This window comes from Somniosus microcephalus, chromosome 6 (assembly GCF_052327205.1).
Source record: "Somniosus microcephalus isolate GS21.2 chromosome 6, FLI_Smic_1.0, whole genome shotgun sequence".
NCBI classification, from domain to species: domain Eukaryota; kingdom Metazoa; phylum Chordata; class Chondrichthyes; order Squaliformes; family Somniosidae; genus Somniosus; species Somniosus microcephalus.
In genome coordinates, this window is record NC_140992.1 from 147,485,314 (window position 1) to 147,506,911 (window position 21,598).

Consider the following 21,598-nt stretch of genomic DNA (forward strand, 5'->3'; position numbering starts at 1 on the left):
CACTAGATGATCTGGCGGCCTTGGAGGCGGGGCAGTTTTTCCGAATGTGCCCCACCTCCTTGCAGGCGTGGCACCGCACACCGTCCGACGTCCAGAAGACGCGATAGGCGGTCCCCTCGTTGGTGTCCTCCTCCCGCGCCAGCTGGATGAACAGCTGGCGCCGGAAGGAGAAGACGTGGCGAAGGCTGGCTTCCCGGAAGCCGAGCGGGATGGGCGTGATCCCCGACCTCACCTCCCCAAGTTGGCATAAATGGGGGAGGAGGAGCACACCAGGAACATAGGGCGGGATGTTCGAGATGACGATCCTCTGCGCGGTGGCCTTGAGAGGATCCACCGGCAGGAAGGTCCCGCCCACAGTGAGCCCCTTGGCGACGGCCAGGGACACCGCCCGCTCCGACCCCAGGAAGAACACAGCCTTTCTGTACATTTTTGAGGCCGCGACGATGGCTGAGGGGCCGACAACCCCAGCCATGGCTTTAACGCAGGCCTCAATGGTCATAGTGGGGTGAGTGTAGCTCTTCACCCCAAGCTTTTTTGTCATAAGTTTAAAAGGTGACGGGGCAGCAGAAGCAGCGGGAGCAGCTGTGGCTGTGGCTGCCACTCCCGCATAAGTCCTGGCTGGCCCCGCCACCGGCGAAGATGCAGTCGCAGTTATGGGGTGTTTTTATAAGGGCTACACTCACCCAAGTCACAGGCCTGAAGGTGTTAATGGCCTCAGGTATTTTTTGGTCCTCTATTGAGCAGAGGGAGCTGTTTAAAATGAAGACACACCTCTCCCCTTATTGATTGAAATTGGGAGAGGGGCCTTCTCCCCTCTGCTCAATAGGCAATTAATAAAAAGAGATGAAATTGAGGTGCCTCAGAGAAATAGGCAGTGAGAGACAAAGAGAGAGAGGGGGGGGTGGGAAGGAGGGAGGCCGCAAGGGCAGGGTTGCCACTCAGGATGGTGGGTGGGTGGGTGTTGGCAGGGGTGAACTCTCTGATGGGAATTTAAAGTCTTTGATGGTGGTGGTCTTCTGGCAGGGGGAGAAGATGTCTTCACCTGGGAAAGCTGGAGATGCCCCAGGCTCAGTCCCACACCAGGTCTTAACGATGTAATTGGACTTCACTTAGGCAGCTGCAGCTGTCCCAGGTCAGGCAATAGAAGGGGTGCTTATTAGTGGTGTGTGTGGCCTAGTTTTTAACAAGAGCCACACACACACACAGACACCCCTTGATGATCCAGCCTTGTTTCTTCTTTTCTCCCCCCACCTAAAATACAAAGTCTTTGGGAGAGTGCCCCAAATAACACCCACCTGTAGATGTTCAGAAAGATGTTCTCCTTCCTGTATTGTTTTCTACGCGGGTTCAATGACGACACATTGATGAAAGAGTATGTCTTTTAATCTAAAGTGTGTTCAAGTAAGTTAACTGCTTTACAGGAGACACCATCTTAGAGATCCATCCAAAACGAAACTACTCTGCCTCTCTCACATGCCCTCTGCTGGTAAGGCATAAATAATCAAACAGGCAAATATGCTGGTAAGGCATAATAATCAAACAGGCAAATCCCATCACTATTTGCTGATATCATTACATCTCCCTTTTTTAAAACAAAAGTATTTTACTTTTATCTAACAACATGTTTTCTTTGTATTACTCTGCATTTTAACTGTAACACTTAATGAACTTACATTATCATTATCATTATCAAGGTTTTTTAACCTTGTTTTGTGTGTTCACATGAAATATGTAAATACACTAGAACTTGAAGAGAGAATAAGATAACATTACTTCCTTCTACAACAAGAGTCATTAAACTTGCTCAATGAGTCTCTCAGGAGGTTTCACGTGTCTTGAGGATTTTCTGATTGATTGTCCTTGAATCTGAGTTGTTGCCTCAGATGATGGGTTCTCAGCTGTGTGATCAGGTTGTTCAACAGTATCAGTCTTTTGACCTGCTGTGGCTGGTCCCATGAGAAGATCCCGATGATTTCTTCGCAGAACAGCACCCTCATCTGTCTGAATGGTGTATGATCTTGGTTGGACTTCACTCAGGACAGTTCCCTTCTGAGTCCATATGTTTGTTTTGTCTTTGAACCTTACTTGGTCACCAGTGTGGATTTCAGGTAGGTTTCGTGTTCCTCTGTCATAGTAGTACTTTTGCTTTTCTTTCTGTTGTTCTTTGAACTTCCTCACTTTCTCCCCCTCTTTTGTTTTCAGGAGGTTCTCCGGGATGGGTAGGTTTGACCTTAGCAGACGTCCCATAAGGAGTTGGGCTGGTGACATACCACACTCGAGCGGCATTGTGCGGTATACAAGCATGCTCTGGTAGAAGTCAGTTCCACTGTCTTTTGCCTTGTACATCAGTCTTTTCACTGTCTGTACCGATTTTTCCACTAGTCCATTGGACTGTGGATAGTGAGGACTTGACGTTGTGCGGACAAAGTCCCACTCTTTGGCAAAGTGTCAGAAACTTGCATTGTAAAACTGGGGTCCGTTGTCTGTGAAGACCTCGCTTGCCACGCCATGTCTGGAGAATATGGCTTTCATACATGTTATCACAGCATCTGCAGTGGTGGTGTACAGTCTACAAACCTCTGGATACAGGGAGTAATAGTCTGTGACTACAAGATAGTCCTTCCCTTGACATACGAATAGGTCAGCGCCTACCTTCTGGTAAGGTCTGTCTGGCGCTGGGTGTGGCTTTAGTGGTTCTACAGGATTGCTTGCTTGATATTTCAGGCATATTGTGCAGTTTGACACCTCATTTGTCACATCTTGGTTGATTCGTGGCCAGTACATCACCTCTCGTGCTCTTTTCTTACACATTTCGATTCCCAGATGTCCTCCATGGATCCTTTTTAGCATCTCTTTTCTCAGACTCTTTGGGATAACTATTTTACTTCCTTTGTAGGTGATGTCTTCGACCACTGATAGTTCCGCCCTGCAGTTCCAGTACTCTGCCATGTCAGGTGAGCAGTCTTGCTTCATGTTGGGCCATCCATCCAAGATGCTTTTCCTCAGTCGTCTCAGTGTTTCATCTTTGTTTGTCTCAGTCTTTATGAGCTCCATTTTTGCATCTGCTATGGGCAGTGCACTTGTGATCATGTCCACGTAGGCGTTCACTATTTCATCCATTTTGGTGTTTGCGGGCTCTCTTGGGTCAACAGCTCTGGGCAACGTGTCTGCTGTATACATCAGCTTACCCGGGGTGTACGCAACATTCATTGTATAGCGTTGCAGCCTGATCATCATTCTTTGTATTCTAAGCGGACAGCCATTTAGTGGCTTTTGGAACAATGCAATCAAGGGCTTATGGTCAGTCTCTACACTGATTGCTTGTCCTGACACAAACTGGTGAAATCTTTCACAGGCGTATGTGATGCTGAGTAGCTCCTTTTCTATTTGAGCATATCGCATCTCCGCGTCTGTCATTGAGCGCGATGCATATGCAATAGGTTGCCAGTCGTCATATTTTTGCAGAGGAACGGCACCGAGCCCACCCTGTGATGCATCTGATGATATCTTGATGGGTCTCGCTGGGTCATTAAACCTCAGAACTGGTTCCTCTGTGAGCAGTTTCTTTAGATCGCTCCATGACTTCTCATGCTCATGATTCCATTCCCATTCTATGTTCTTTTCAGTTAGTCTTCTCAGTGGCGCCATCTTTTCTGAGAGGTTGGATATGAATTTACCCATGTAGTTGATCATTCCATTAAACCTCTGCACGTCCTTTTTGCATTGTGGCTTTGGCATATTCTCAATGGCGGACACCTTTCTGGGATCTGGTCTGATGCCCTCACTGCTGAGGATATCTCCCACGAATGTCAGTTCTGTCACCCCGAGCTGGCATTTCTCTCTATTCAGCTTCAGGTTTGTTTTCCTTGTTGCTTCCAGCACTTTTTTCAGTCTCTCGTCATGCTCAGTTCTCGTGGTTCCCCATACTATGATGTCATCCATCGAGGTATCAACTCCCTCCAGGTGCTCATAGATCATATGGATAGTTTTGTGATACACTTCAGGAGCTGAGGCAATGCCAAATGGTAACCTTAGGAATCTGTATCTGCCAAATGGACTGTTGAACGTGCACAGTCTTGAACTTGCCTCGTCCAGTTTCATCTGCCAAAATCCTGATGATGCATCTAACTTGCTGAAATACTTTGCATTTGCAAACTGTGACATGATTTCCTCACGTGTAGGAAGCTTGAAGTGCTCTCTCTTTATTGCTCTGTTTAGATCTCTTGGATCCAGGCAAATTCTGAGCTTTCCATTCTTTTGTCCACAACGACAAGGGAACTCACCCACTCAGTTGGCTCATCTATCTTCTGAATCACGTTCAGGCTTTCCATCCTGTCCAACTCTGCCTTCAGTTGCTTTTGAAGAGCAAACGGAACTTTTCTGCATGGATGTATGACCGTTGGCATACTTTTATCTACTCTGATCGTGTGTTCTCCTGGAAGGCAGCCTAGACCCTGAAATAGGTCGTTGTACTCTTTCATGAGTTCATCATAGACTGTCTCTCCTTCGCTTTCCACAACGAGGACTCTCTTTACCAGGTTCAGTCTCTCACAGGCTATTAAGCTTAGTATGACCTGCACATCCTTTGGCACCACGATGAATGCTAGCGTGTGCTCTCTGTCCTTGTGTGTCACTTTGACAATGCATTTTCCTTTCACTGGTATATCAGTACCTGAGTATCCTGTCACTTTCACTTTTGTTCCATGTATCTTTGGTTTGGGTCTAATTTTCTTAAAATCAGTTTCTGATATCACATTAACTTGTGCTCCAGTATCCAATTTAAATGGAATGTGTATGTCATTCACTTTTAGTGTCAACATCCAGTCTCTTTTTTCTTTTTTGTTTTCAGACACAACATCCACATAGAACTCCTCTATCTCGCTTTCATCTACTGCATGGACCTTGCTTTGTTGCGCTTGGTTCTTACAGCAACGGGCATAATGGTTGTTTTTGTTGCAAATATTGCATGTTTTACCATATGCTGGACACTTTTTTGGTGGATGCTGTGTATCGCATTGACTACATGACTTTCGATTGCCCCTTTCATTTTTGTTCGCTGACCACGCCTCTTTTTTCACATTGGCGCTCTTTTTGTTAAACGGTTTGTGTCCGTTCTTTCTCACTGCATCCACGTTGCAGCTACTGTCACTGAACAGCTCCTTTGCCTGCGACTTCACAGTCTCTGTAGCCCTACACAGTGCTATGGCTTTTCCCAGGTCTAGATTTTGCTCTCTTAGCAGTCTTTCCCTTAGACCATTATCTGGAATACCACACACTAGTCTGTCTTTTATCAGCGAGTCTGTCAGTCCCCCAAATTCACATGTTTTGCTTCTGTTTCTCAGTTCAGTCACATACTGATCAATAGTCTCTCCCGTTTTCTGTACACATGTGAAAAATCTGTGCCTCTCAAACATCACGTTACGTTTAGGTATGCAGTAGGCCTCAAACTGTTCCATTATTTTATCCAGCTTCATTTTGTCTCCATCAGCAGCAAATGTGAAGTTATTATACACCTCCAGCGCTTCATCACCCGCGACATGTAAGAACACCGACGCTTTCATTTTATCACTTTTATTGTCAGCTCCGATTGCTGCTAAATACAACTCCAAATGTTGTTTGAACCTCCTCCAACTTTCAGCCACATTACCTGTCAACTGAAGCTTCGCCGGTGGGTGTAAACCTTCCATTTTTCACTTCGTTAGCTATTCTCCAAAGGTAAGTAACGATGTTCTCTTTTGGCTTGCTAATATGTGAAGAGCTGATTTCGCTGGGTAGCTTACTTGCCACGACTCCATTCACTGTCTCGTCGAGTTGCTAACTTCAGATTTTTCCTCTTCATCTCTTTCAGTCCCTGTTCTGACACCATGTATTGTTTTCTACATGGGTTCAATGATGACACATTGATGAAAGAGTATGTCTTTTAATCTAAAGTGTGTTCAAGTAAGTTAACTGCTTTACAGGAGACACCATCTTAGAGATCCATCCAAAACGAAACTACTCTGCCTCTCTCACATGCCCTCTGCTGGTAAGGCATAAATAATCAAACAGGCAAATATGCTGGTAAGGCATAATAATCAAACAGGCAAATACCATCACTATTTGCTGATATCATTACACTTCCGTCCTTCCAAACAGTTGGTTGTTTTCTGTTGATGGTGGTTTCTCACCCCTCTCTCCCTCTCCTGAATTGGAGGCCAATTTGGGGAGGCAGTGATAGGAAAGGCCTCTCCCCTGGTTGATGATGTTGCTGGCCTCCTTTCTCCTTCTCCTCCTCTGTCCTCTCTCTCCAGGCACCTCTGTTGTTGTGATGATGATGGTGGAGGTGGTGGTGGTGACCTATCGTTATCCTCCTCTTCCTGGTCAGGAGACCACCACTTTCCACTCTCCACTCTCCACTCTCCTGGTTTGGCTGCTCCTTCTCCTCCTGCTGACTGAGGCAGCTCTAACAGGAGGGCAACGTCAGACTGAAATACAGAAGCCTGCTAGGGCCTTTTATACAGGGGTGGTCACTGCCGGTACTGCAGTTTAAAACCAGTTCTTCCCTTAAAGGTACATACACAACAGCCCCCATTGAAACCGCTGGGCACTCACAGATGGGGGGAGTGTCTCCATCAGTTGTATCAGGGCAACTAGGGATGGACAATAAATGCCAGCTTGAATAAACAATGTAACATGTGAGTCATCGATGGTTCATGTGAGTCCATTCAGTTTGTGAGGCACAATATCATATATGACTGAGATGCATTAGTACTTTTAATATTAGATTATAAGTCAGGTCCAGAAGTTTGGGTGCAGCCATTTTTGAGCATGCAGAGGGTGAGCACAGGGTACGATCCCTGCGCCTGTTTGGTGAGGCCAGATGTGCACCAGATATTAGGTCTCGGGCCTCAGTTCCATGTAGCCGGTGAGCTGCTGGTGAAGAACCTCACCAGCGGGTGCATATTGATGAAACTCAGGCTTGTGCGGTGCACGGAGTTCTGACCATTAATTTAAGTGGCTGGAAAATCACGTGCAAAGTGAAGCACTTTGGGACATCCTGTATACATGTGCAAGTTCTTTCTTCTCTCACCTCCACTGAGAGAGAAGAGACAAAAATCAAATTGACTTTGGAGACCTGAGTGTGGGACCCACAGGAAGCAACAGCCTTCATTGAAACTCAACCACAGTGGGTAATGGAGCCGCTCCCCAGTCTGTGAGAGCCCAGTGGTTTCAATGGGGGCTATTCTGACCTTCATATGAAGTGAGAAAAGCAAGCATAAGGAACAGGAGGAGGCCATTCAGCCCCTCGGGCCTGTTGCGGCAGTCAACAAGATCATGGCTGATCTGTATCTCAACCCCATTTACCCACCTTTGATCCATATCCCTTGATACTTACCCAACGAAAAATTATCGATCTCAGTCTTGAAAATTTCAATTGCCCCCCAGCATCTACAGCCTTTTGAGGGAGAGAGTTCCAGATTTCCCATACCCTTTGTGTGGAAAGAGTGCTTCCTGATTTCATTACTGGGTGGTCTGGCTCTAATTTTAAGATTGTGAAATCGGGCACTGGGCCCAAATGCTGACTGTTTGCATAAAGCACGGAGGGTTGGTGTTTATGCATCAGGGATACAGCTCCATAGACAAAAGAAGCAGGATGTGGAGCTCCATCATGGTATCCTGTACAGACTTTTTGGATTGATACACCAACAACTTGCATTTATATAGCATCTTTAATGCAGTAAAATGTCCCAAGGTGCTTCACAGGAGCCACATAAACAGATATTGGACAGATGACCAATAGCTAGGTCTAACAGGTAGGTTTTAAGGAGCGACTTAAAGGAGGAGAGAGAGGCGGAGAGGTTTACAGAGGGAATTCCAGAGCTTAGGACCAAGGCAGCTGAAGGCACGGCCGCCAATCGGGGATAGGTAAGAGTCCAGAATTGAAGGAACGCAAAGATATACAGAACATAGACATGAAGCTTCAGCAGTTTTTGTTAATTCCTAGCGTAAACAGGAAGGGCTCACAGTGCTGGCAACCCTTGCAGTTGCTGAATTTGGAGCAGCAACCTCATCTCTCTGGATGGTAGGCTCGTACATGATACTGCTATCTGTTGCTGGAAAGTATCCAGTAGAGAAAAGCAATTGCATGAATTCAGTCCTCATAATATTAGCTGTTTCAATTATTATTATTTTGACTGAACCAGAATGGGCATGTGTCACAACACCGTCTCGCAAAATCTGACACCAGTAGAAACATTGCAAGCTGAGAAAAATTAACAAACTTGAATGCCTGTGTTTACACGTCTAAGAGGGAAAGGGAGCTAGGGAACTCTGATGAGATGGAGGCAAAAAGCAAACAAAAAACCCCATAAATGCTGGAAATCTGAAACAAGACCAGGAAAAGCTGGAGCTCAGCAGGTCAGACAGCATCTGTGGAGAGAGAGCAGATGGGTCAATGTTTCGAGTGCATCAGAACTGCAATGCAAGGGATGGGCATGCATGTTAATATGATCAGAAAAATGAGAGAGGAGAACATATATAAAAAAGACAAACAGGCAAATAGACACGGAGAGGAAACCCTCAGTGGAATGAAGAACCTCAGTCCTGCAGTAAACAGAAGCTATGACTTGACTTGAGATGACCTGTGTCAACATTGCACTGAGGTCACTTCCCTGTGCTGGTTTGCCTGTGTTTTATATATACACTCCTCCGCCCCGTGTTTCTGATCCTATTAATATGCCTGTCCGTCTGTTATTTTTCAGTTCTGATGAAGGGTCCACACCCGAAACGTTGACTGACTTGAGCAGCTCTTTCTGTTTTTATGTAACAAGTTGGAGGTAAATTTTCCAAGTGAGCACAGAGATTCACAGGGTGGAAACGCATCTCATTAACATTAATGGATGGAAAGCTGTGCAGGCCACCAATTCCCCATCTGCACCCCCGTTGTGTGTAAGCTCACAACTCGGAGCCCTGACTCATAGAAATATACCTCATAGGTTCTAAGGCAAAACAAACTCGATATAACATGAAGTATATCGAGCATTCTGATTCATACCAGAGAGTATTTCAGTTGTATTTTGTTGTTTTGAATTTTGTAACTGGTAGTGATTTAGACTGAGTTGGTTTCTCAATCTGGGAAACTGTTTTTTGCATTGACCAATTCAACTTATCTGAACAGAAATCCATTCGGAACTCTCTTTAAAAAAAAAATCTAAAGCAATTCGGTCTTGGTCTAAATGGAGTTCCCAGCGGGGGCACTCCACTGCCCTGTAGAGGTAGAAATTGGACCACACATATCAGCCAGTGCTTGTGTGAATTGAACTACAGGCGATAACAATGACTCTCTCTTTCCCCTTCTCTCAACATTTTAGACATATTTGCTTCTGGCCAGCGTGAATTGTTTTTTGATCTTCACTGACTGTCATGTAGACTGCTGGCCATTCTCCAGATTTGAAACTTAAGTTTTCCTACCAGTAAATTACGTTGTAAGCGGGAGATTGGTTCACACTTATGTCTTCAAGAAGCTGCAATTGCAAAAGTCCAGAATTTAGATTGTTTTGCAACAAAAGACTAGAAGGAGATAGGTTGGGCTTGAAAATGTTATTTCTCTTTGAAAGAAAACACAAGTTTTTTTTCTTTTCACTTTTGTTTCTGCAGCTCCCTCTACGGTTCCCATCATGCATCAGGTGGGCTCCACAATGAACAGCATCACCCTGTCCTGGCCACAGCCTGAACAACCAAATGGGATCATCCTTGACTACGAGCTGCGCTACTATGAAAAGGTACGGAGATGCAGAAGATGACATTTTTATATTGGCTGTGTATCATGTTGTAAATGGCACCATTCTTTGCACCTGCACAGTTCATTGGTTTATCGATTTGAATACTTGCTAAAGCCCATTAAACAGCCAAAGTCATTTTTGACTAAAACGTTTGTAGCATCATGTACAAGAGTAAAGAAGTAATGTCACAATTTGTAGAAAACATTGGTTAGGCCACAGTTAGAGTCCCATTATAGTAAAGCCAGAGAAAGCGTACAATGTAGATTCACCAGAATGATGCCAGGGATGGGAACTACAGTCATGACGAGAGACTTGCGATACTGGGACTATTTCCACCGGAGCCGAGAAGGTGAAGAGATTTAATAGAGCTTTTTAAAATTGTGAAGAGTTTTGATAGGGTGAATAGGGAAAGGTTGTTTCCTCTGGTTGGGAAGTCAGTGATGAGGGACCAACAGGTTTAAATGGTCACTGAGAGAGTGAGGAGAGAGATTAGGAGAAATGCATTTACACAGAGGGTTGTTGGAGCATGGAGTACTTTGCCTGATGGAGTGAATGAGGCAAAGACCTTTGCATCTTTTAAGAGAAAACTGGATAAATATTTGAAGCAGTGGAAGACACTAGAGCAGATTCTGGGTATTCTGCGGTGAGTGACTCACCTCTTGACTCCCTAAAATCTTTTCAGCACCAATGAGGTACAAGTCAGGAGTGTGTTGGAACACTGTCCACTATCCTAAATGGGTGCAGCTGCAACAACATTCTATAAATTTGACACGATCTGGAATAAAGCAGTCATCTAGATTGGCAGCCCATCCACCATCTTAAACATTCACTCCCTCCACCAGTGGCTGCAGTGTGTACCATCTATAAGATGCACTGCAGCAACTTGCCAAGACTTCTCCAGCTGCACCTCCCAAACCTGCGACCTCCACCATCTAGAAGGACAAATGCAGCAGGTGCACGGGAATACCACCACCTCCAACATCCCCTTTGAGTCATACACCAGCCTGACTGGGACATGTATTGCTGTTCCTTCATTGTCTTTGGGTCAAAATCCTGAACTCCCTCTCTAACAGCACTGTGGGGTACCTTCACCACACGGACTGCAACGGTTTAAGAAGAAGACCCACCACCACCTTCTCAAGGGCAATTAGGGATGGGCAATACATGCCAGTTTTTCCAGCAATGCCCATATCCCAAGAATGAATGAAAAAAAACAGGGCCATGGGAAGAGAGCGGGCAGTGTGATTAATTTTGGATTACTCTAGCAAAGATCCAGCACAGACACAGTACCAAATGGCCTCTTCTGTGCTGTAAACCTCTGTGACTCTTATCAACATTGCATCCTGTAGTTACATTTTAAGATGGTAACTTAGAGAAGAAATACAGTTTTTTGATTCCATTTAAATAATTTATTTGATCTAGCTTAAGAAGGGCTACAAAAATGATAAATGTAAGGGCAATTGATCTGTGAGTCACCATGGAGCAAGGGTTCCTGAACAACTGGCATAGAGCAGCTTGCTTCTCAGTGCTGGAGGAACAGCTCCAGGATGGAGACCATGATCCGGGACAATAGTAATTGTCACTTGAAAAACATGGCTTTATAAATGACAGCCAACATGGACTTGTTAAAGGCAAATCATGTCTGACAAACTTGATTGAGTTCTTTGATGAAATAACGGAGAGTGGATGAGGGAATGCAACACCTTTATGCTTTTTTGTACCCATTATCAGCATCCAACTCGCTCAGGAAGACATGTAGAATGGGTTCAATGCAGAATAAAGCTCCCTCTACTTCCTTGTCACTGTACCTTCATTCTAACCAGAATAGTTGCTGCACCAATTGTATTTTCTTTTTCAATAGCAGCCGTTTTTGTGGCTGCCCTGAGAGAAACTGATATTTTGTGCCACATGCTAATCATTGAAACTGGGTTGAGAGTGCCCTAAAGTCATTTCACAGTTGACAGAGATGAGCAGAGCCTTTCAACCAATCAGTCCAGGCTGGAGTGGAGTCTCAGGCACAGAGATATGCTAACCTGCGTCATTCAGAGCCTAGCACTAAATACTTTTAACCTCTGAATAAATTTGATAACTACAGCGCCACAGTTAGATGGAAAAAAGTTTTCAGCTAATTTGCATCAGTCAGTGAAAATCCCTAATGGTGTGACCATGACCATTGGCTGGTTATAGGAACAACCACCAACTGGCTATGGAGACAAGTCAACCGCTGGCTATTGGATTAGGTCATCAAGTAGTTATAGAGACAAGTCAACTGCTGGCTATTGGATTAGGTCATCAAGTAGTTGTGGAGACAAGTCAACTGCTGGTTATTGGATTAGGTCATCAACTAGTTATAGAGACAAGTCAACTGCTGGCTATTGGATCAGGTCATCAACTAGTTATAGAGACAAGTCAACCGCTGGTTATTGGATTAGGTCATCAACTAGTTATAGAGACAAGTCAACCGCTGGCTATTGGATTAGGTCATCAACTGGCTATGGAGACAAGTCAACCGCTGGCTATTGGATTAGGTCATCAACTAGTTGTGGAGACAAGTCAACCGCTGGTTATTGGATCAGGTCATCAACTGGCTATGGAGACAAGTCAACCACTGGATATTGGATTAGGTCATCAACTAGTTATAGAGACCAGTCAATCGCTTGTTATTGGATTAGGTCACCAACTGGCTATGGAGACAAGTCAACCGCTGGCTATTGGATTAGGTCATCAAGTAGTTATAGAGACAAGTCAACCGCTTGTTATTGGATTAGGTCATCAACTAGCTGTGGAGACAAATCAACCGCTGGTTATTGGATTAGGTCATCAACTAGCTGTGGAGACAAATCAACCGCTGGTTATTGGATTAGGTCATCAACTAGTTATAGAGACAAGTCAACCGCTTGTTATTGGATTAGGTCATCAAGTAGTTGTGGAGACAAGTCAACCGCTGGTTATTGGATTAGGTCATCAACTAGTTGTGGAGACAAATCAACCGTTGGTTATTGGATTAGGCCATCAACTAGCTGTGGAGATAAATCAACTGCTGGTTATTGGATTAGGTTATCAACTAGTTATGGAGACAAGTCAACCGCTGGTTATTGGATTAGGCCATCAACTAGTTATGGAGACAAGTCAACCGCTGGCTATTGGATTAGGCCATCAACTGATTGTAAGACCAGGCTGTGAAGTAGGCTTCCTTTAAAATATTTTTTTATCTGTAGTTATTTTCTACAGCTGCTCCTGCCACATGTGCAAATGAAGACAGTTAGAGTTTATAGAAGAGGCAATACTAATCTTCTACAGCAGTTTTATAGCATGAGAAGAAAAACAGTCATCTTTCAAGGTTTTCAAGCTCAGGAATTCCTGTCATCTCCTCAAAAAACTCGTTATCTTTCTCAAACTGTGACCCCAGGGTCTAAAAATCAGTGCTCGTGACTTTTAATGATCAATGTGGCAGAGGACTCGAACAGTTCAGCCTTCTCAAGCAAATATCGTAAACTCTAAAATGACTTGGTGAATCTTGCACCCATTAAGATGTGAGAGATTTGTGTTGGGCAAGGGATCTCTTTCCCATTTCACACACTCAGTTTCAGCATCAGGCCGGTTGGGGAGTCAAGCCTGCCTTCTCTCCCTCATGGCACCAGTGCTCTTAAAATAATATAAGTGAAGTTCCAGGCATATTTCTCTTTGCATGTGTGAACCGTGCACCTGTAAATCCACCCGCATGAGCCTACATTGTCCTGAAATTACAGTATAAGTGATATACTGACTTTTTGAAGCTAGAATCCAAATCTGTGTGCAATGAGAATTCCTTTAACAGAAACATTGATTTGATGATATCCAGAATATTTTTCTGTTCTTTTTGAATGCATTGCTTTCCTTTAAATTTTACCATCAAAAATACCCCTGACTGCTTCTTTTGATGTCTCACAGACAAGAGAAGTAATTGTACTTCCTGCGGAGTGAACATAATGACTTAAAATGTCGGTTATTAAGGAATTGCAGCCATTATCAATATGCTGGTAATTTGCTATTGCATTTTCATTCTGTACTTCTCATGGGTGGTTGTCTTTCAATGGTGATGACAAAGATTTCATTTGAAAGCTTCGTCTTTGCTTCTATTCAAGAACTAACTTGGACTTGTAGAATTTTACAGCACAGCAGCAGGCTGTTCCTATGTTCAGACCATCGCGTCTGCACCAGTTTCATTCTCCACATCAGCCACTTATTTTAATCTCGTAGTCGTTCTACATACCCTTTAATATTTCTAAGCAGCTTTCTAATTCCCTTCTGTGTGGAAGAAGATGGTATTTAATCATATTTGTGACATTTAGGCCTATACTTTCACTTCAGAAGGTAATGGGTTCAAGTCCCACTCCAGAACTTGAGCAGAAAATCCTAGGCTGACACTTCAGTGCAATGCTGAGGAAGTGCTGCACTGTTGAAAATGTCGCCTTTCAGATGAGATGTTAAACCGAGGCCCCGTCTGCTCTCTCAGGAGGATGTAAAAGATCCTAGAGAACTATTTGAAGAGCAGGGGAGTTCTCCCCGTTGTCCTGGTCAATATTTATCCCTCAACCAACACACCAAAGCAGATTAACTGGTCATTATTTCTGCAGTTTATGGAAGCTTGCAGTGCGCAAATTAGCTGCTGCATTGAAGACCTGGAAGTGTGCCCCTGGAAGGCCAAGAAGCACCTGACTCTCGACCGTTACAGCTGGCCTCAGGTCCCAGAATACAGGGATCTTCTCTCCATGAGGTGAACTGAGGACTGAGAGAGATGGAGATGGACAATCTACCAAGCAACACTCTGAAGAAGCATCCTACAATAACTATTGACCTTCATCACAATGGCGACTGCATCTCAAAACAAATTCATTAGATTTAAACCACATTGGGACGTCCCATGGATATGAGAGGTGCTGTTCGTCTTGGGCACAGGTTTAGAATGATGTGGGAGAGGTATTGGAGGGATGCTGTTACATGTAGATCATTTGTTAATATCCAGAGTGCATATCCTGTTGTTAAGAAGGTTGGAGGGGCAGATTTCAGCTTTGAGAGTCGACTATTTGGTGGAGTGCAGCTCCATTTGCAACAGGAAATGCCATGGGAGCCTGTAGCAGTCAAAACCCTTCACATGTGCCATTTGCTCATTCATCTAGACACTAAACTCAGTGGCAGTGTGTCCCGCACTGTCCTTAAGGATCACATCACCAGAATGTGCATCCCAGTTACAGGCTGACAGTATGTTTTGTTCGATGACGGTTTCTATGCTCAGCAGCAACAAGACGGAAGGTGGTGAGCTTGTCGGCATAGAGTCCCTATCATATCATATCAAGTATCATTGGGACTGAATCTGAACGCAATGGAGAGCCCTGCTCCTTTGCATCTTTCAGCAAAAGGCATTGGTGGAAGTGAGAGGAACATCCCTTGTGGCATGGGAATGGCTCGTGATTAAACTGTTTGCGATAAAAGTCTATAAAAAGAATAATAATACTGTACTATAAAGAAAAGATTTTATTCAAAACAGGTGCAGGATGAGAGATTGAACAGCAGCAGTCAGTGTAGAAAGAAAGAAAGAACGAACTTTTGAAGTATACTCTCTGTTGTAGGAAATGCAGCAGCCAATTTGCACACAGCAAGCTCCCACAAACAGCAATGAGATAATGACCAGATAATTTGTCTTATTAGTGATGTGGATTCAATATTTTAGTAAAGTTGGAAAAATAGAGAGAGTAAAACCAACTGGGGAGGGGGCAACCAAATGACCAATCACAGAGAGGGAGGTAGGGGGAGAAATTCGGTATCGTCCCGTTTGGGGCGCAATTATCGGCCGGGTGCAAAGTTTAGCTCCTGGCGCTAATTATCGCCTCCAACTGCAAACTTGGCTTCTATCGCCCCTGGAGGTGATTGGAGCACTAAATCAGGCGATACACACTTCTCTTACATAGAAACATAGAAGATAGGAGCAGGAGTAGGCCATTCGGCCCTTCGAGCCTGCTCCGCCATTCAACGAGATCATGGCTGATCATCCAAACCCTAGCACCCGGTCCCTACACCGACAGCCATCCCACACAAGCCCTATCCCCGTAACCCCATGTATTTAATCCCCCCCTAACACTAAGGGCCAATTTTTGTCATGGCCAATCAACATAACCCGCACATCTTTGGACTGTGGGAGGAAACCGGAGCACCCGGAGAAAACCCACGCAAACACGGGGAGAATGTGCAAACTCCACACAGACAGTCACCCGAGGCCGGATTTGAACCTGGGTCCCTGGCGCTGTGAGGCAACAGTGCTAACCACTATGCCACCGTGCTGCCCTCTTAAGGTGCTAACGCCGAGGAGCGAGGTGCTACCTCAGAGCGCTGGCGAAGCTCATGTGATGTCAGTCAGCAATGGAACACAGACACACTAGCGCCGGCCAGTTCTTAAAGGGGAGGGTCGATCTTGCTCTCCATCCACACCCTGCTCATTGCAGCCTTGAATCTCGGCCTGGACAGATCTGTACATCAACTCTGCTGGAAAGAGCAATGGAGAGATCCAGGGAAAGAGCTCAGAGAGCAGACCCCATAAGTCTCTTCTAAGTCGATGCAAGGAAGGTGAAATTAAAATGAACCTGCAAAGTGCTGCTCAGTACCCAAAACTCCTTCACACAGCGTTGAATCTCTCCAGAAGTTTCTCTCTCTCTCAGAATGTGTGGTGCAAAAATGTCGCCGACAAAAAAAGGCAGGAAGCGGTCGCCTTTAAATAGCGCTTCCCCAGTCCCTTCCCGACTGCAAAACTCGCCCCTCAACCTGTCGCTGCTAGCGGCAGGTGGAAAAGCAGGGGGTGCCACTCAATATCCGGTCCGGTCCAGTGCGCTACCGGGGCGTTGCACGCTCGACTGGCGTCACAATCTGCGGGCGCAGGAGATCGTGGTGGTAGTGTTTAGCACCGCCGCAAAATGTCTGGTCAATTTCACGAGTGGCGCAAACATCGCTGCACCCGGGCGCTAGTTGCTTTGCACTCCATTAACGCCCTTGGGAGGTGCAAAGCAACCAAATTTTTCCCCCGTAATGTTTTAAGTAGCAGTTTTTGCTTTTAATTAAGTGACTTTGAACTAAGGGTAGACTGTACTAGTTGTAGATCAGGAATGCACTGCCTGAAAGGCTGGTGGAAGCAGATTCAATAGTAACTTTCAAAAGGGAATTGGATAAATACTAGAAGGGGACTGTGATTCTGTGATTTGCAGGGCTGTGGGGAAAGAGCAGGTGGAGTGGGACTAATTGGGTAGCTCTTTCAAAGAGCTGGCAGAGACATGATGGGCCGAATGGCCACCTTCTGTGCTGTGTGATTCTATGATTCTACTGAGCCAAGGCTGAGACAAATACTTGTCTCCTATTGATATTTCAGCTCTCACTAATGCTGCGTCTGACCTGAGATTCAGTAATCACTTTTCAATTTGACTTTGTGGCCGACAGAGGCTGCACCAGGTGGACATGGTTGAAATGGCCCCTTTAATATTTTATTGGCCGTGTTCATGAGAAGAATTGGTTGGCAAAATCTGCACATTCAGACATCAATCAACTTTCCTGGGGGCCAAACCAGTTTATGAAGAGGGAGAAATATACCCACCCGCGTCCCAAATCGAATCATTTCAGTGCCCTCAAATTAGCTTACAGTCTTAGACTGACCTGCGATTGCACTAGGTATGAATCGCTGACAAGCTTGGTGACTGGGAGCCTCTGCTTCAAGTCAGCTAATATCAGGCCTGAGAAATTGTTCAGCGCATTAGCAGCTAATTAGTTTCTAATTAGGTGAAACTACACTGAAACCGAAGACAACGTGTAATTAATCATTCTAGCCCTGAATTTCCTCCACATCACTTGCACTGCTGTTGCACCTTTAAACAAAGTGGTACATCCGCCACTGCCTTCTGGAGGGAGATAACAGAAGAAAGAACTTACATAGTATTTACAGCACAGAAACAGGCCATTCGGCCGAACTGATCGATGCTGGGAAGTAGCTCAGAGACTGCAATGTAACTAGGTACCCAGGCACCGTTGGGACTCGAACCCAGGATCACCTGTTTACTAGGCATGTGTTCTGACAAGCTAAGCCCCGGTGCTGGGCTTGCATTTATATAGCACCTTTCACAACCTCAGGACGACCCAAAACGCTCAACAGCCAACAATGTGCTTTTTGAAGTGTAGTCACCACTGTAATGTAGGAAACACGGCAGCCAGTTTCCTGATGAAAATTTCCTGGGTGTGCTCATTTGCATACCCATTGTGTAAGCATTGGTGTAAAAACTGGTGCAAGCAGCTGAACCAGCAAGAAACTTCCATGCAACCTTTTAATTGCACTGTTGAGCCTGACCTATTCAGTACACTGGAGGACAAGGGCAAACAGGGCATGGCACCAAGCAGAACGCACAACTTCACTCATTCAGACCTCCAAGCCCTTCTGTGGGACGCTGAAGACAGCATGAACAGACTGATTGGGAATGAGGGCCACAAAGTCACCCAGAATTATCACTCGTGCCATCTGGAGGTTAGCTGGCACTGACTGCCGATGTCCTCACCCCCAGGGCTGTGGGACAGTGCTGCAGGGAGCTCCACGTCCTCAGCAGGGCAGGCAAGGCAATACACTGGGCACCTCTCCCTTCTCTTCCCACTCTGGGTACCAGCACACTCTTCACCCTCATAACAAAACACTTCCACAACTAACCCTTCACGCTGCGCGCCGGTGAATGGCACCTCCAACTCCCTATCCTGTACTACCACTATACAGCTCCCCTAACACTCAAGAACTGCCTTTCCCGACCTCAAAACCCCTTCCTTCACTGCAACACCCCGCACCTATTATACTTCATCACTCCTATGGCACTTGTTGTAATGTAGGAAACACAGCAGTCAATTTGCGCACAGCAAGGTCCCACAAACAGCAATGTGATAATGACCAGATAATCTGTTTTAAGTGTTGGTTGAGGGATAAATATTGACCAGGACACCGGGGAGGACTCCCCTGCTCTTCTTTGTATAGTGCCATGGAATCCTTTACGTCTACCTGAGAGGGCAGCTGGTGTTTAACATCTCATCCGAAAGACAGCACCTTCGAATGTGCAGCACTCCCTCTGTACAGCACTGAAGCATCAGCCTGGATTATGTGCTCAAGTCCCTAGAGTGGGATTGGAACCCACGAACTTCTGACTCAGAGACGAGTGTGCTACCCACTGAGCCAAAGTGGACGTAAAAGATTCCATGGCACTATTTTGAAGAAGAGCAGGGGAGTTCTCCTCTGTGTCCTGGCCAACGTTCATCCCTCAACTAACATCACTTAAAACAGATGATCTGGTCATTTATCTCATTGCCATTTGTGGGACCTTGCTGTTTACAAATTGGCTTTAACATTTCCAGTGACTTCAAAAGTACTTAATTAGTCATAAAGTGTTCTTGGATGTCCTGAAGTCAGGAAAGGCGCTATATAAATGCAAGACTTTCTTTCTATCCAGTGCCTCATCTGTATCCACAGATGTGAACTACCAGTGACAGTTGCTGCAATGTGATCAGGAGTAGGAACCCTGGCCCATCTACCTTTCCCTAGCCTAAAGGCACTGATGTAACACCATTATTGGTGCCACAGCTGAGAGCAGTTTACCCCACACTCCTGGGATTGAACCTGGGTCCATCCTGTTCTGCATGATACAGCCATTCACTGCTTGGGCCATCAGAGAACATCAGCACCTTGTGTTGATCTCTGTGTCATTGTTAATCCAACGTTCTTGCATTACTAGGCTCAATTCCTCCTCGCAGCCAGCACCCTGTGTTAATGACTGTCAGGTTCAGTAGCTCTCCTCAGCCAGAACTCAATGTTAATGAATGGAACTCTGCTAATGTTAATGCATCTGTCTTGCACTGTCAGGCTCAGTAACGCAGCCGAGATCTTATGATGTCATCAGCATTCAACTGTTGGGCTATATTTCGGAATGTTATGCTGCATTAGGTGCAGTTTGATAGCTGCTGCAGTATGTCACACGTCCATGTACATCAACATTAACCTTGGGGAATAAAAGTACAGAAATGCTCCTGCTTACCCGCACAAATCTCAATGAACATCAAATGAGTCGTTGCCTTATGTGATTTGGTGGTAGGGAGAGAGAATCAGCATCAACACTGGCATGACGGGCCAGTAGCCAGAGGACACAGATTTAAGAAAATTGGCAAAAGAACCAGGGTGAAGATGAGGAGATTTTTTTTATACAGTAAGTTGTTGTGATCTGGAATACACTGCCTGAAAGGGCAGTGGAATAACTTTCAACAGGGAATTGAATAAATACTTGAAAGGAGAAATTTGCAGGGCTATGGGGAAAGAACGGGGGCGTGGAACTAATTGGGGAGCTCTTTCAAAGAGCCGACACAGGCACGATGGGCCAAATGGCCTCCTTCTGTGCTGTTATCATTTTATGATAAAAACTGGACGGATTTCCTTTGTTTTTCAGGATCATAATGAGTACAATTCTTCGGTGGCGAAGAGCCTGACAAACACTGCTCGCATCGATGGTCTGCGGCCTGGCATTGTGTACGTGGTGCAGGTGCGAGCCAGGACAGTCGCTGGCTTCGGAAAGTACAGCGGCAAAATGTGCTTCCAAACGCTGACAGATGGTAAGCTTGGCAGGGAAGGGTGCTGTCGAGGGAAGTAGATTACAGTAATGGCAAAACTCCTAATTGACTGGAGGAGTTAAACCCCGTCTGACAGCCTGGGGAGGCAGGAGGAAAAAGGATAAGGGAAACAAAGCATCAATCTTACTGTTGATTTATTATTTTATGTTTTCCACCCTGCGATTTTCCCATTCCTTCCACTTTCGAGATTCCTGGCTTGACAACGTTCTGAGCTCTTGGCAGTGCAGAACGAACACACCAGGAACTCACCCACGGGCAAGAGGACTGGCACTGCCATCCCACCTCCAGCACCTGTGTTGCATTGTGGCCCAAACAGCAAAGATGATAAATTTCTTCTCCCTATGTTGGGCTTTGCTGAGGTATCCAAGAGTCTGTCTGTTGCAGCCTCTGTCCCTTCAGCTGTTCTCTGCAGCTGTTAAAGAGAGCACTCCTTTGAAACAGAAAAGAAAGCTATCATGTTAAAGAGGAACTGTCACCCATGGAACATAAGGTGTCATTTTCCAGTTTTTGGTCTCAGGCTGGGAGCTCTTATCGGAATATTGGTTGCACAGGGCCACATGATTGTTGCACAGCCTGCCTCATATTCTGTGCATTAATAGTAACATTAGCTGAACTACCCTGCTCTTCTTTAAACAATGCCATAGGATCTTTTACGTCCACCTGACCAAGCAAATGGGTTTACTCTATTTACCATCTCATCGGAATGACAGCACAGTACAGTACTCCCATAGTACTCCACTGAACTGTCAGCCTAGATTGTGTGCTGGAGTCCTGAATTGGGGCTTGAACCCATGACCCTCTGACGGAGAGATGAGAGTGATATCCAACTGAGCCAAGCTGACACTTGCAATCAGGTAGGTATCCCTGTTGAATCCCACTAGTGGTGGACTTGAACCACACCTGGCTTCACCACTTTACCAGAAAATAACTGGGCCATTGGCCCTGCCTTATTTTGGTTTGCACCCACCAATCACATGAAGGCCCCAATGTCCTTCAAGTGACTTTTGAAAGGATTGCTGATGGTAAAACTGGCTATTTATCACCAAAAGATGGGACCAATTCTTGCAAATGGTCTCGGTGCACATGTAATTAGACAGCACAGTAAAATAATTCAGCAAAATGCTGGACTATTAGAAGAACACTTACATGGAATGACATAGGATATACAGCACAGA

At 45.3% G+C, this 21,598-nt stretch overlaps 1 protein-coding gene across 2 annotated transcripts in view; it reads left to right on the forward strand.

Moving 5' to 3' along the window:
- LOC147116119 (ephrin type-B receptor 1) overlaps nucleotides 1-21,598 on the forward strand; it is a 474,793-nt gene that overhangs the window by 135,680 nt on the left and 317,515 nt on the right. For both annotated transcript variants that reach the window (XM_085990885.1, XM_085990884.1), the window contains exons 3-4: nucleotides 9,637-9,761; nucleotides 20,243-20,405. In XM_085990885.1, the coding sequence (XP_085847011.1) occupies nucleotides 9,637-9,761; nucleotides 20,243-20,405 (288 nt within the window). The remainder of the gene's footprint in view (nucleotides 1-9,636; nucleotides 9,762-20,242; nucleotides 20,406-21,598) is intronic.